This window comes from Citrus sinensis, chromosome 2, assembly GCF_022201045.2.
Source record: "Citrus sinensis cultivar Valencia sweet orange chromosome 2, DVS_A1.0, whole genome shotgun sequence".
NCBI lineage: Eukaryota > Viridiplantae > Streptophyta > Magnoliopsida > Sapindales > Rutaceae > Citrus > Citrus sinensis.
The window spans coordinates 31,909,825-31,926,115 of NC_068557.1; the positions used below are offsets into that span (position 1 = coordinate 31,909,825).

At 36.7% G+C, this 16,291-nt stretch overlaps 3 protein-coding genes across 5 annotated transcripts; 2 read left to right on the top strand and 1 right to left on the bottom strand.

Annotated features, from left to right (window-relative positions):
• Positions 1 to 1,136: 1,136 nt before the first annotated feature.
• Positions 1,137 to 7,517, bottom strand: LOC102630801 (tRNA wybutosine-synthesizing protein 2/3/4). Of its 2 annotated transcripts, XM_006467373.4 has the most exons (9): positions 6,633 to 7,509; positions 5,611 to 6,013; positions 4,160 to 5,356; positions 3,892 to 4,021; positions 3,248 to 3,483; positions 2,678 to 2,813; positions 2,164 to 2,240; positions 1,916 to 2,022; positions 1,137 to 1,810 (listed from the first exon to the last, which is right to left on the bottom strand). In XM_006467373.4, the coding sequence occupies exons 1-9, from the start codon at positions 7,297 to 7,299 to the stop codon at positions 1,704 to 1,706; spliced, it is 3,060 nt and encodes a 1,019-aa protein (XP_006467436.1). In that variant the 5' UTR covers positions 7,300 to 7,509; the 3' UTR covers positions 1,137 to 1,703. The 2 variants fall into 2 exon arrangements, with proteins under 2 accessions (XP_006467436.1, XP_006467437.1); XM_006467374.4 differs by lacking the exon at positions 1,137 to 1,810 and having other exon boundaries at positions 1,916 to 2,037; positions 6,633 to 7,517.
• Positions 7,518 to 9,035: 1,518 nt separating this feature from the next.
• Positions 9,036 to 11,676, top strand: LOC102630288 (pentatricopeptide repeat-containing protein At1g11710, mitochondrial). 2 transcript variants are annotated; one of them, XM_006467371.4, is made up of 2 exons: positions 9,036 to 9,306; positions 9,532 to 11,676. In XM_006467371.4, the coding sequence occupies exon 2, from the start codon at positions 9,569 to 9,571 to the stop codon at positions 11,543 to 11,545; it is 1,977 nt and encodes a 658-aa protein (XP_006467434.1). In that variant the 5' UTR covers positions 9,036 to 9,306; positions 9,532 to 9,568; the 3' UTR covers positions 11,546 to 11,676. The 2 variants fall into 2 exon arrangements, with proteins under 2 accessions (XP_006467434.1, XP_006467435.1); XM_006467372.4 differs by having other exon boundaries at positions 9,036 to 9,253.
• Positions 11,677 to 12,168: 492 nt separating this feature from the next.
• On the top strand, positions 12,169 to 13,844 carry LOC102629991 (ATP synthase gamma chain, chloroplastic). The gene has a single exon (XM_006467370.3). The coding sequence runs from the start codon at positions 12,377 to 12,379 to the stop codon at positions 13,481 to 13,483; it is 1,107 nt and encodes a 368-aa protein (XP_006467433.1). The 5' UTR covers positions 12,169 to 12,376; the 3' UTR covers positions 13,484 to 13,844.
• Positions 13,845 to 16,291: the final 2,447 nt, after the last annotated feature.

Here is a 16,291-nt window from a genome sequence, read left to right on the forward strand (position 1 = left end):
GACTAGAACTTTTTTTTTTTTTCAATAATTTTGGCATTGCTGTTGTCTAATGTTGCCCATTTATGAAAGCAACAAATTTCTTGTGAAAATATTATATAGAAATGAGCTTTCAATTTAGAAGTGAGATGCAAATGCACAGCTCCAATGATGATATAACATACCGATATTGCCAAATTAGTAGATAAGAAGTTCTTATCTCTGTGCCACTCAATTTAATAAGCCAAGGGGGGTAAAAGGGTTTATTAAATATGAAGTAACGTAATGAAGGCATATGGAATCCGAATTGTTTACAAGGCAATAATACATTTTTCTATAGACTGATTTGGAATTAAAGAATGACAAGTTGTTTATTCGGCTTAACAACGGCTTTGACTTAATTTCGGAGCCAAGCTCTCTTCAGTTACCCGCAATGCCCTTCACGATGCTGATTTAGTTTACATTGGAGATGAATTAATGAGCCTCTAATTTTATTGGTTGTTAAACTAATAATAACCCAATTATGTTCTAAAACTGATATCAAGAGAGAGGACATGCTCAAGTTCTCAACTCGATTGTGGTGGTAAGATGCTAAGTAAGTTGGGTTCACCACTGAAAGTTGATGGAGTTTTTGAACAAGACGGTATTTCCAAACGGCAAAGCGGCGTTAGGGTAAAAATAGTGAGCCGAGTCAGGTGGAAGGAAGCCAACAAAACTGGCCACCGACACTTGAGTATTCCCTCCTACTCGCTGTAGCACTATTACATCACCAGTGCTGTTTGATTGACATGCAATTCTAAAATCTTTGCCCCGACCCTACTCCGTGGCTAATATCTTAATCAACCTTGGATTATTTTTTTGGACTCCATTAATTCGTTGCCTCTTTTCTGCTTTGAATAAAGTGCTTCATTAAAAACCTTTTTCTTTATTAATAGTTAATCAATTAATTAATAATTTCTAGTATAGATATGCTCGAAAGCATGAAATCGAATCACCATTGCATAGAGATCCACAAATATGTATTAATTAGTCATTTAATGTAAAACCACGCCTGTTACTCATTTTTAATAAAATTGTTATTTCTCCTATACATGGACATTACCTGATGATAAGTCACAGCAAATGTAAAAATACCCGTGGGCCATTTATTCTTTAAAATAAAAATAAAAATAAAATAAAAACAGGGGTAAATCACGCAAATTAATTCAGGTATAATTAAATAACTAGCCAAAGGGGAATATTTTCACATGGACCAGGACCGCCCTGAGGCTTCGAGGAAAGTCCAAAGATTAAATTCTTCAACACACCCCCGCTTTCTTTAGTCTTTACGAAGTGGAGGCAACGATGATGATCACACTGTACGCACCAATCATAACTTGTCTATGGAAGCCACACAAGTACAAGTGGGCAGCAACAAGAAAAACTTCAACATTACATATACTCTTTTCTAAGTGTTACAAACAAAATTTTCTTTCGTAACAGTTGTCATTCATGATCATTTTTGGCTTATCATTTTTACCAGTTGGGTCCTATATTCCAGCATTCTCGTCTGCGGGACCCAAAGGAATTGCAGGCTCTCGATGATACCTTTGCACTGCGATATCATGACAATGGTGGATCCGCTGAGGACTTCCCATGTGAAAATAACCCCCAGCTCCTTTTATTTCACAACATTGTGCTTGACAGGCAGACTCATTCGTTATCCACAAGTAACTGCATGTTTCATTTTATGTTTGGATCTGTCTGCATCCAACATCTGCAACAAGATGGCGAATATGGGGTGCATACCATTTAACTCTTTCAATATGTTCAATAGTAACTTCCCATCTATGACCTGCAAACAACCAATGTTGCCCTAGGTATCACAATCTCCAAGCCATGGTGGAAGTGACCATAAAATGCAACATTTAACATGTTAGAGGAGTCATGATAATAGTACCTTCAGATCTAGCAATTTCATATATTGATTTTGATACATGTTCAGCCCACAACTTCTCCTCAGAATCCTTCACATTCCCATGCACATGTAATGTTCCCCCCTCACTCCTGCATTATCAGTTCCTAATTAAAATAGAGACAGGAAAAGTGGGTAATAGAGAAATATGGAAACCTTGAAACGACTTTAAAGAGCTCAAAAATGTTTAATTGCATATTCAGATCAAGATATTTATAGTTAGGATACAACACCTTAATGCCTGTACAGCAGTAACCCAGCTATTCTCACTTGTTGGAATAAGACCAAGACAGACCCGATTGGCAACTCCCTGAAAGGACAATGATTGTGGTGAATCACTCACGGTAATCCTGAGATTAAATGACATGCTACCTAGGCTATATGATCCAATTGAACAAAACCAGAATGCTATTCAACACAAGAAAATCTGGGTCTTCTACGTTGAAAGTTAAAATCAGGACCTAGTGTCTGCAAATGTAAGACCAATCTAAACTAAATCCATACAATTTCATAGAGGATTTTGACATGGCACCCATCCATTAATCAGCCCCAACCTTATACATTATTAGCAGACAATCTTCCATAACCAAGTTGTTGTAAGCATAGTCGATCCATGGATTACAAATATTTCTAATCATTTTTCTCATCATCTTGTTAGGGCCTGGAAAGAAATTATTCCGGTTTAGCTAGTAAGTGTGATTATAGAATAAAAGTAATACACTATTTAACGGAGAATAATGAACATACTTTTGGGGCTGTAAACCGGTTATCCCCTTCAAGTACAATACAGTGATCAGAAACAGAATTGGCCTGAAGATTATGTTTAAGTGCCTCAACAGCACACGGATTCCATTCACAAGCATAAACTAGCCTTGCTTTCGCCCTGGTTGATCAACATGATCATACAAAATAAACACCAGCAAAATATAAGAATGATCAACCAGTTAAAAAATAGTAAGATGCACAATGTAGATACCCGTATTAATTAAAGCTCCTGGATCATAAAGTTTCAGAAAAATATGTATCTACGGGAACCATAAAAGAAAACAACATTGCTTAGCCTGTCCCTAATCACAATTAAATTGTACATTGCTGGAGACAAATAAGAAAACTCTTTTTTGTAAGCAATAACCTCCCAACTTCCATCACCTTAGATTCAACACATGAGAGATGTCTGGTCGTAAAAGACTGATGATATGAGTTCATCAAAACTTATAAGTGCGTGTATGGTACTGTGGGAGAGAGAAGCCCTAAGTTCACTGAAATTATAGAGCTTGGCAGTAATGAAGGACTGAGACAACAATGACTATACCATACCTGACAAGGAATGGCAGCACAAAATATCCAATACCAGCAAACAGATCCACAATAACTTCATCTTTACAGTCTAAACGGGCCATACGAAGCTTTTCAGAGAGATTTCCCCAGGAGAACATGCACTTGGTAGCATCAAAGGAATAGAGAATACCATTCTCACAATGTTTGACCCAACCATTATCTCCAACAAGAATCTCCAAAGCACTATCCCTCGTTCCAGTCGGTGCAACTCGACCCTTAGGAAGTTTCAACAAACTGATGTAATGGATATAGGATCACAAAAGTTCATAACAGCAATTAGAGGCACAAAGCAATTTTAGTGAGTAAATTTCACTAGATTTACTATGACGTACCCTATCTGAACACAGTTTATGACTTTCTAGCTTCCTGAATTTTTATTTATAATATAAAGGAATAGTTGAATAACATATCATAATTTTTTAAGCTGACAGCAAAAGGTAAAATTATATCAATGCCATTCTCATTTATTATGTACTTTGATAAGTTCAAGAAATGCATATAGAAAAGAATGTGATGTGAATTTAGAAATGAACATGATTTGGAAAAATGCATTTAAATCACTTCAAAGGCAGGCATCAGCAAGCTCAGCATAAGCTTTTATGTAATACATGCAAACAGCTTACTTGACGAGCAAGATGAGAAGTATTAAGTATCTTGGCAACAGCAGGCCAGAGCTCGCCGCCAATTGAGTCCCACACTGGATCCTTGAAGGATGTCACTGGAAGCACAACAATATCCCCCAACCGTTCCCATCTGATGGAGACAAAAGATGTTAACAAGTCATGGCCATTAGATCCACATAAAGAACCATAAATTTTTGAGAGAATGACCATATGTCCCATCTTAAGTAGACATACAACTACCGAAGAAGCAAAGTTATGAGGAACAAACCTAGATGGTAGCTGCTCTAAAAGCCTAGCTGACAGACCTTTTTGCTCGATCAAAGAGGCTACAGCTTCAGTCATTGCTTTAAAGGGAGACTTAGGAGCTCTTTTGACTTCAACAGCTTCATCCATCTGTTTAGTGGCACCACATTCCTTAAGAAAATGCAAGGCTGTTGCACAGGAGGTTTCATCGAGCAACACCCCTCCTGTATATGGTTTAGACAAATCAATAGTATTCAAACCTTCTGATTCACCTCCAGAATGAAGCTGCTTTTCTTGGAATATAGCACAAAATTTTTCAGTCACAGGAAAACATATACGTTTTCCATCCTCCTGCTGATGAGGCTTCCTTCCAAGATGTAACCATCCAAACTTCTTCAAAATGTCCTTCCCAAACTTTGCATACTTTTTATCAAGTTCCACTACCCAGTGTGAAGCAGCCATCTGATGCCCATCATTTACAGGATGTTTAGCCTCAGAATTGAAGTCAGAACTTTCAGTTAAAGTCTGTGTGTTCCCAAGTTCTAAAGCTTGGAAGTTAACATTCTTTTCTCCTGTTACCCCTTCATAATGGTGAGTGACAAGCTTTTCTCCCATCTCAGGAGGTATGTTACAGTCATCTAAAGACATAAGTGGTACAGAGGACAAGTTGATTTTCACTGGCTCACTGAACTTTGTTCCAAAAGCATAGCAAGCTGCACCACCACCAATCATAATAAGATCATCGTCAACAACGTTGGCTGTAGACCGTACAAATAATTCTTTGCACACATAATTGAGCTTCAAGTGTTTCCAGATATGGAGCTGGAGATCAAGTAATGACAACTCTTGATAATTTTGTCTAACTGGACAACCCCCAAAGAGTCCAAGATAATTTTTGTAAAGGAACATTGTGTGGGAGAACCTAGCATGTGGACTTCTTGCTGCTATATCTTCCTTCTTCCATAAGCATGCGTGAACATCAAAAGTGTATAAGTCCCCGAGGGCTTTCTCCCCATTGTACCCTCCAAACATGTATAACCGAGAACCATATGCCAACATTGAGTGAGAATGACGGGCGCATGGCCCTTCCCCATTAATTAATAATTCCTTCCACTGCAGGGTATCAGTGTCGAGCACATGCAAAGATGAAAAAATTGTATCATTGTTAAGTCCGCCAAATACATATATCTTTGAGCCTATAACAGCTGCAGCATGTCGATGCCTGTATAGAATACATATAAAAACACATATGGATAAAAAATTAAGAACAAATTGGTATAGATCATAATGTGGACAAAAAATTAAATATCAATAATGAGATATGAAAATTGATGAAGTAGAAGGAGGATGTACTAATCAGCTTCCAAGTACCAAGATTGATAATTATCTCTATAATAATGTATGTAGCATGCACTATTATGCCAAAACAACAAGCATCAAACAGAGGTAGGAGCATAAATGCGATGAAGAAATCACCTGGGCTGAAAGACACTGCCAGAACATTCTAATAAAGTCCATTTACTCTTAGCCATATTGAAAACCCACACATCACTCAGTATGTTCAAAGGATCAGCCCTGCCTCCGATAATAAACATGTGGTCTCCAATCAAAGAAGATGTGTGACCCAAGCGTGGAGATGGACTGCCCTCAGTGTGAATAGCTTTTATCGTTCCTTGTAATGGATCAAGCAGAAAAAGATCATTTCTACGTGCATGTCTTCCCATACCCCCAAAACCACCAAATACAAGAATCTGAGAGTCATTGATCGAGTTTCCCAGGATGCAAGCAGAATGACCCCAAAGGAATAGCTTCTCCACAGGTTCACCAGCAATCACTATCCGGCTAACTGATAGACCGCAACTAGGAACTCCTGGTGGCCCTGTCAATGATTCAAAGACTCAAACTCGCTGTCACATTAAAAGGAAATGTCTCCTGCAATCAAATATATGTTAGTATGTAATAGCACTGCTCAATGAATGTACACACGACTCTTATGGTTCTTGCAAGTTGCATCTTTGCATTCTCTTATACACTCTTTAAGGGTTCTGTTAGTTTATTAACCTGCGAACTCAAGCTCAATACAAAAAGAGAAATACAAGAATTAAAACACAGATGGCACAAAGTTAACTCCGGTTAGCAGGCCAGTAGCTTCAATTTCACACTCTTGCAAGAATTTTAGGAAGAAACACGCTCAACATGGGTTAATGTTTTAAAACATTTGTTCTTTTGACAAGTTAACCAAAACTCTAGCACAGTCTCCATGGTTCTCATTTCTATATCTTAACACTACCCTCATGTAACACGCATTCCATCAAAAAGTCACATAAATAAGAACACACTACCATGAGTGTCTTAGCAAATTGCAATTGCAGTGCTGTGATATGAAATAGAATAGTGAGCACTTCAGTTACTGCTGAGCTTTCAAAATTCAAAAGTGACGAAGCAGAAGCACGGCAGTTACAAACAAACAAGTCCTGAATTAATTAATCAAATATTACCATCAACATTCTTCGTCAGATCCCCGCAATTCTGGTGTTCGTCCTTGCTAGAAACAGAGGAACCCACCATAAAATTAAAAGCCTGCAAAAACCCGTCAATCCTCCTGCTATTAGCTTCCAATTTCTGATTAGCAATCCCAACAAGAAACCTAACATAATCTTGGGACACTAAAACGTTGCCACTCTCTCCTAAGGGAACCTCAAGCCTCAAGGAACACCGTATCCCAACAATAACGCGCTTCTTGACACTCGTGACCCCGCTCTCCCTCAACCCAGAAGACACCGCGATAGAAACCAAAGCCTCAGCCGACTCAACGTCCCGGCACTCCACCGCCACAATCAACGGCTCGAAGCGGAAAACGAGCTGGTCCCGAGTGGGGGAGGACGGAGTTGTGTGGGTGGGGAAGAAGAGTAGGGAGAGGACGGAGTCCACGTCAGCCGGGTCGTGGGTGATGAAAAGCCACGTGCCGCCTTTGGGTTTATTGACGGGGTGGGAGAAAATGGAGATACGGCCGGAGCATGAGCTGGTGGTGTAGTAGTTTGGGTGACTGTTGATCGCGTTCAGGAGAGGGATTATGGGTGTGTCTAACGTGCCTTTCGGCGATTTGTCTGTCGCGGACGAACTCAGTGACGCTAGCGTTGCTGCTTTTCGTTGCTCGAACGACATATTTTCCTTCTTTCCTGTCTGTGGAGACCGAATCGCCGAGCGGGCAAAACCCTCGTCAACTCTCACTCTCCCTCTCCCGGGCGGCACTTGCTGAATGGCGAATTGAGAGGGGTAATTTAGACATTTCGTGTAGCCATGTTAGGACCCTTGCTTTATTAAATTATATTGAACAAGGTCACGGCCTATTCATTTTCGGCACATGGGTCCATAACAAAAACATAGCCTCCTCTCACTCACCCTCAACTAACCCACATCGATCGACGGTCATTTACTTCCGCGGCCTGAATAACAGCCCGGGGCGAAGTCAGTAACATTTTCTAAGCTTTTTTTTTTTTAAATTAAAAAAAATCTTAAACTAAAGTCGTTAAATCAAATCATAACATTAAATTAACAATTTTTTTTATTTCAGAAATATCTTGTAAATTAAGTTCAATTAATAAAATAAATTATCAACTTTAAAGTTGTGATTATAATGTCCTGTAGGCACAATACTTCATAGTCCAATCCATTAGATGTTTCTAGTTTATTAATATTCAGTCTGTAAAGTACCGTACCCTTAAGTGAACATAACGGACTCAAACTTTAAGGAATTATCTTGTGATTATAAATTTACTTGAGAAAGAAAAAAAAAATTAAAAAGGATGGAGTAGAGAAGAAGCTGAGAAAAATGATTGTATGTGGCAATTTTGTAAAATATAGTGGTGATAGTTAGCTTCATAAATACTATACTGTAATTTTGTGGTCAACGTTACTATTATGGTAAAAAGAAATAAAAATTTTTTGACAAGACTATCAGAATGATCTACTAATACAAACCTTTACATAACTAATTAATTAATTAATTACACTAACTTCTGCAAATTTAGCAGGGGACAAAAAAAAAAAATGAAGAAGAAAGAAACTCTGCAAGCTGGTGACTGCACCTCCACTTGGATGTATCGAGTTATCTTTCGCCTGATGATCATGATATCGTTGATGGTGATGAGTTGTATTTTGAAGTCCAATACTAATGATATTAATCACTTTCACCAGCATTTAAAAAATAAATAAAAGATCACTTTCACCATATAATAAATATATTCATACTCTTAGTTTATGTGATTAAATGATTGAAAACTCCATTTTAACTAACAATTGCCTATTTAATCTATAATAAATAATTTAAATTTGTAGTTAGCATATATCAATTTACCAATGATATTAATCCATCTTTTTGGATTAGAGCTTTTGAATTAAGGTAACTAAGGGATAAGTTAAAAAAGTAAGAAAAATATGCATTCTGGCATACTACAAAATAAAATAAACTTTTTGACACTCCTCAAAAATCTCTCTTAAAACTCCTTTTTAATTGCAACTACTTAAATAACGTTATACAAATTAATTCATTTATTGTTCCGAATGGTGATTCATTTTAATACTTAAATAAATTATTCTTTAAACAAATTTTTTATACCCACATATTTTATAATTTATATTTATGTTTTCAATTTTAATTGAATTTTTTAAAGAAAAATTTAGAGTTATGAGATAGAAATATTATAAAAAGAAAAAATTTAAAATAAATTTAATATTTTAGGATTTGTATATAATTTAACATGAAGTATTTTTTTTGAGTAAAATTCTATAGAAAGATGGTTAATTTTAATAAATATGAATTTATATCCCATTTATATTTTATCAAAAGATATTTTAGAAAATAAATTCAAAAGAGCGTGATCGTTGTCGTTGTCTATTCGAAGGGGCTTTTCGTATGGCCCACTGAACGAAGTGTCCGTTCAAACCTCTTGGATCCAAACCCAGACAACCCTAAACCCGTTGAAGTTGATTGGGTCTTGGCGTGGGGCGTCTCACGCTAACATGAAGGTGGATTTCGAAGTGGCAAGGAGTTTAGTTAGTTTCTGGCAACAGTTTGTGCGAAAATTGAAACCAGTTTCCTGTCTTCCCCCCATAATCAGTTAAGCCGCTACTCTTTTTCTCTCTTCTCGTTGCAAGAAAGAGGCTTCGAAGGTAGCCTGTTTCAGTCTCTCCGTTTCTTTGTTTAGTTAAATTTCTGATTTTTATTTCTCTCTTCGCTCCTAACTATTACTTTAGTGTTCTTTTGCATGAGAGCCACTAGGGTTTATTGCTCTGTGCAATTGTGATTTTTGTATATTCAGGCCTGTTTATTCCACTTTCCCATTATTAGAAACTTATACTGAACCAGGTTTGCTCTCTTTTGCTTCTTCATTGCAGAGACTGTTTCATTTATGAATTGGGTTTTGAGCATTCTATGTTTTCAGCCTTTTGTAATTGTTTGTACAAAAGTAACAGTCCTTTAAGCCGAGCGTTTCACGTGGGTAAGCAATTTGCTAACCCGAGTACCGAAGATATTGTTTTCAGAGCAATTTGTGTAAATTTAAGGCAAAGGAAATGGAAAATTTTGGAGCAAATGGCTCCAAGTCTCACAAATTCATTGGTAAATCGTGTTGTTTCCGAGTTCCGAAAGTCACCCAAGTTAGCTTTGGAATTTTACACTTGGGTTGGAGAGAACAACCGCTTTTCACACTCATTAGAATCTTCTTGTGCTATAGTTCATTTGTTAGTCAATTGGAGGAGATTCGATGATGCATTGTTGTTAATGGGGAATTTAATGAGTGCAAATAGTGTGTCCCCATTGGAATTTCTGGAAGGTTTGCTTGATAGTTATGAAATATGCAAGGCTACTCCAGCCGTGTTCGATGCCTTGGTTAGGGCTTGTACTCAAATTGGAGCCACTGAAGGTGCTTATGATGTGATTCAAAAGTTGAAAGTGAAGGGGCATTCAGTTTCGATTCATGCTTGGAATAATTTTTTGAGTCATCTTGTGAAGTTAAATGAGATTGGTAGGTTCTGGAAACTGTATAAGGAAATGGTGTCTTGTGGATATGTTGAGAATGTCAATACTTTTAACTTAGTTATTTATGCACTTTGTAAAGAATGTAAACTAGAAGAAGCATTATCATTGTATTATAGGATGTTGAAGAGTGGCATCTGGCCAAATGTTGTTTGTTTCAATATGATAATTAATGAAGCTTGCCAGGTTGGTGACCTGGAATTTGCCTTGAAGCTTTTTCGGAAGATGGGAGTAATGTCAGGAGATAGTGTTTTGCCCAATTCAGTGACACACAATTGTATCATTAATGGCTTTTGCAAATTAGGAAGAGTAGAATTTGCTGAAGAAATCCGTTATGCCATGATTAAGGCTGGAATTGACTGTAATGTAAGGACCTATGCAACTTTGATAGACGGGTATGCAAGAGGAGGGAGCTCAGAGGAGGCACTGAGGTTGTGTGATGAAATGGTGAAGAGGGGCTTGATGCCTAATAATGTGGTTTACAATTCAACCATTCATTGGCTTTTTGCAGAAGGAGATGTGGAGGGAGCTTTGTTTGTATTATCTGACATGATTGATAAGCATATATGCCCTGATCACTTCACTTACTCTATTCTCACAAAGGGGCTTTGTAGAAATGGATGTGTGAAGCAAGCTTTCAAATTACATAACCAAGTTCTAGAGGAACACATGGTAGGAGATGCGTATTCATACAATATCCTTATCAATTATCTCTGCAAAAGTAATAATTTAGCAGCAGCAAAGCAGCTATTAAGCAGTATGATTGTTCGTGGTTTGATTCCTGACATTATTACTTATGGTACTTTGATTGATGGGTACTGTAAGGGAGGCAATATAGAAGGTGCAGTTCAGGTTTATGAAAATATGAAAAAGGTGGAGAAAAAACCCAACTTGGTAATATACAATTCCATTATAAATGGCTTATGCAAGGATGCATCTCTAGATGCTGCAAAATCTTTGTTACAAGCGTCGCAGCGGATAGGTTTACTTGATGCCATAACCTATAACACCTTGATAAATGGATATTTCATCAATGGGAAGATCGCCGAGGCATTTGCTATGTTTTCTGAAATGAGAAATGTGGGGATTGCAGTTAACAAAGTTGGCTACAATATATTGATAAACTTTTTATGTAAATTTGGGTGTTATCAACAAGCAAGAGAGCTTATGAAGGTGATGATTCTGCATGGCATTATTCCGGATTATGTAACATACACTACTCTTGTTACCAGGTTTAGTAAGAATTGCAGTCCAGAGGAAGTGATTGAATTGCACGACGACATGGTGCTCAGTGGAGTAAGTCCTGATAATCAAACATACAATGCCATAATTAGCCCTCTTCTTGGAGAAAAAAGTGCTGAGGATCAAGTTTAACTGGATTTGCTTTTCAAATGTTTTGGGATGTATCTAATTCGTGGGAAAGGAAAAAATTAATATTGCCATTTATTTTGTTTTCAATTGCATTTAATTAAATGAATAGAGATCTTTAAACTCAGATTTTTATATTGCTCATCTCTTTTTTTTTTAAAAAAAAAAAAAAAAACCCTTTTCCCCTCTTTTTTCTGTGCCTGAGAGTATAACTTTATGACTGCATGGTTGCTGCGCCCATATGATCCATACATAGTTCTTAATTTTGGAGTGGACAGATATCCTGCAAGGTGCTCCTGTCTGTTTACTAATGTTGGAATTGACAATCCCACGAATAATTGTGTCGGTGTCAAATTCACCCTCATTTTTCTTCATTTTCCATTAAGGGAAGGATTGATATAGCAACCATTGCCATTTGCAATGAGAAAAACAGAAAATATATCAAATGGCAGAATTTTTTCTCAAAGCGGCTGGGGGGGGGGGGGGGGGGGGGGGGGGGGGGGTGGTGATCAGGTAATTAGATATTTCAGATGGGCCCCACAATGAAATATTGATTAAAAAATAAAAATAAAAATGAATTGAATCAAATTCATGTCCCATGCAATCTCCAACGGTCAAAATCCTTATCTAAAAACCTGATCCACTTCCTCCATCTCCCTCCACTCGTTCCCTCTCATTTCCTCCAAGCCAGAAGAAGCATACATGAAAAAAAGATAAGACTTCATGAAACAAACACCTAAAACAAACCAAGCCCACAAAGCAGACTCTCTCTTTCCCTTCTCTTTGAGTGCTTAGACTCTCACCTTGAGCTCCAACAATCCGTTATCAGTTATCACCATGTCTTGCTCAAACCTACCTGTGTGTCGTGACACTTCTTCGCTCTCTTTTGGCTCATTTCTCAACCCATTTAGGCCTCCTCACAATGCAACCCCCAACAACCCTTCTAGATCTTCATCAGTTACACCAATTCATTGTGGTCTCCGCGAGCTCAGAGAACGTATTGATTCTGTAAAGAACACACAGAAGATCACCGAGGCCATGAAGCTTGTGGCCGCTGCTAAAGTCAGAAGAGCTCAGGAAGCTGTTGTCAATGGCAGGCCTTTCTCTGAAACTCTTGTTGAGGTTCTTTACAACATCAATGAGCAGCTTCAAAATGAAGACATAGATGTTCCTTTGATCAAAGTTAGACCTGTCAAGAAAGTTGCTTTGGTTGTTGTCACTGGTGATCGTGGTCTTTGTGGTGGTTTCAACAACAATATTATTAAGAAAGCTGAAGCGAGAATTGCAGAATTGAAGACTCTTGGACTTGATTACACTATTATTAGTGTTGGTAAGAAGGGTAATGCATATTTCCTTCGTAGGCCTTATATTCCTGTTGATAGATTTCTTGAGGGAGGTTCATTACCTACTGCTAAAGAAGCTCAGACTATAGCAGATGATGTGTTTTCACTCTTTGTTAGTGAAGAAGTTGACAAGGTGGAGCTTTTATACACAAAGTTTGTGTCTTTGGTTAAGTCTGATCCTGTGATTCACACTTTGCTTCCACTATCACCAAGGGGAGAGATTTGTGATGTGAATGGTGTTTGCGTCGATGCTGCTGAGGATGAGTTCTTCAGATTGACAACTAAGGAAGGAAAGTTAACTGTTGAGAGAGATGTTGTGAGAACTGAGACTGCTTCTTTCTCACCCATTTTGCAATTTGAGCAGGACCCAGTTCAGATTCTTGATGCTCTTTTGCCCCTCTATCTAAACAGCCAGATCTTGAGGGCTTTGCAGGAATCCTTAGCCAGCGAGCTTGCTTCAAGAATGAGTGCCATGAGCAATGCAACTGATAATGCAATGGAGTTGAAGAAGAACTTGTCTATCGTCTACAACAGGCAGCGCCAGGCCAAAATTACTGGAGAGATTTTGGAGATTGTTGCTGGTGCCGATGCTTTAGTGTAAAGAATTATGCGGGGCTTCTCACATCTTACTCAATTGTCCATCTTTGTAGGCAATTTTACGACTGTTTCCCTTATTGATTCAAATATGCTTGGTTTACCAGGAGTTTATTCAGAATTTACACTTTTTCACTGTAATTCTCAGCTAATAAACTTTGTCCACAAATGAGAAACTGGCACTATATCTTGCAACAGAAGAGCTTTCTACTTATATTTGTATGTTCTACATGTTTTCACCCCGGCTAGTTCACTTGTAAACTACTTGTATAATTTGGATGGATATGTAATTCTAGGCTCCCTTGGTCAGCTCTTGGATTTTGTCATTGTTACCGTAAGTAAATCACAGGTAATTCTTGTTTATATTACACTTGATTCACTCTAAAAGATTCTAGTCTGAAATTGTTCTTGCCATATATATATGGGGTGTGTTTACCAATTGAATCTGAACAATGTTATTAGCAGGAAATGTCTTCTGCTTCGTTCAAACTTAGACCCATTTGAATCATAGAGAAGGTTGAAACAAATCGAAGTTCATTGATTACTCGAGTAGATTATGCCTAGTGTTACGCATTATGAGAGTTGTCCGCAACCCTAATTGGTTAGCAGTAAGTCTGCAAGCGTGATACGGCTTGCATATCCATATGATACCTAAAAGAAATTGAGAATGTCGATGGTATTGACGTATGTGAGTATATCAAATTTAGAATTCTAAACATGAAGTCATTTATGCAAAATTAATTTATTCTTTCTGGTTACAGAATCAAATAACACTTGGTGTCGTTCAGAAGGATCCTAATCCTTCACGTTAATGAAGATGTGCAAACCAAGTCATCGTTTTCGCAAAATCAAAATGAAACGCAAACGATGCAATTGCATGCGCATGCTTAACATGTAACACAAACCAGAAAATTCACAGGAAAAAGGGAGATATAATAGCAAATTAGCAAATTGAAATAAATAAATAAAAAAGCTTCAGTAGAAGGATGGCAATCATCTGATTCTGACCACACACAAGGGTCAAGTTCGATGAGAGAAAACACAGGCGTAATAGCCACGAATTTCTTAGTTAGTGAACATTGATGACTTTTGTTGATTCTCAGACCAAAAAGCGTGGGATATTTGGATCGGCACAATATTATACCTTTGTCTCTTTGTCTCCGCAAGCCGAAGAATTATGTGGCCATACGAACAAGTCATTGTCGCCCGACTTTGCAGTGATCTTGTTGTTTCTAAGTCGATGCATGCAAGTGCCCCTGGTTTCAATTACCTATATAAACCTCTTCTTCCTCTTTGTTACCACCTGCTTCGTACCACTAGATTAATTTTATTGTGAGTGTATATGAGAAATAGAAATATTGTGACTTGTTTTTGTTTAAAAAAGTGGGGTGGCAGTTGCTGAATAGACAAGGTTTGTCTCAAGTTAATTTCTAATAAGGTAAACGCCCCCACATTTGGCTAATGCAAAGTTGTTTATGGGTTTTATTAATGCAATTAATCGTGTTTATTAATGGGTTATTATCAAACTTATTCCTATTCTTTTTAAGGCAGCAAATTAGTCCATAAGTTACCACTTGTCTCAAGTTTGTCTCCGCCATCCAAGTCTTTTACCTAAATTTAACGTTATATAGTTAGGGTTAGTTTGTTAATGTTATTATATTATAACTCTTAAAATAATTGTTTGTTAACTGTGCTGTAAAAATAATCAAATGTGATGAGAATTGGTTAAAAGTTTAATAATTTTTTTAAAAGTGCCATGAATTTTGAAAATAGTCACATGTGTTTAGTAAGCCTCACTTTTAAAATACTCTAAGAACGCAAATGACTTAAATCTATAAAATTTATTTACACGTGCGTTTATAGATATGTGTATGAAATAATTTGTTATTTCAGTAGTAGTAGTAATAATAATAATAATAATTGAGAAGGAGAAAGCAAAAAAGAGAAATATTATTATTATTATTATTATTAGTAGTAGTAGTAGAGAGAGAATGCATGTTTTATTCTTGATAAATGTCATATTTACCACTACATCCTTGTTAAATTTTTAATTTTTCATTTCATCTATTATGTTAAGAGATAATAGAATTTATCATGAAAATAAGGATAAAACAATAATTGAAAGTGTCATGTTTTAAAATTTAAAATAAAACACGACACTTCTTGGGATCAAGAAATAATGAAAAATATAAATACTCTTGTTGTAATTACATAAGACTAATTCTTTTCATTTTTTTTCTTTTAATTTCGACTCCCAACTTCTTAGAAATATCATGAAATTTTAAGGAGGGGTAGAATAATAAATAAATAAATAACAATTAATTTTATATGCTATCTCATAATGAGAAGGATGAAATTAAAAAAAAAACTAAAAATGATTAAGAAATAAATAAGGAGTAAGGGCATGTCGAGTAAATGGAATTGGATATTAGTGACTAATTCGAGGCAAGTAGATTAATGATTTAACGTGTTAAGTTCGAAAACTATAGGGATGGATTTGATAATAACCAGCTAGTTATTGTGAAGTTGATTGAAAAAGAAACTTTTAATTTTTTATTTTTTTAGCTCGGATTGAAAAAGAAACTTAACGGTAAATATAGCGTACGTAGCTCAATCTTAAAAGATTTTGAAGAATACGAGGAACTCAGAAACTCAAACACACCAATGACGATGACGATTCAGATTCGCATGTATTGATATGAGTGAAAAAGTTTTTTTTTTTCTTTTCTTTTTCACTTTTGAAGCAGCTAAACTTTAATAACAGCATCAGAGCAAAAACTAAAAGTAATTTTGTTTCCATTTTCTGCAACGTGGT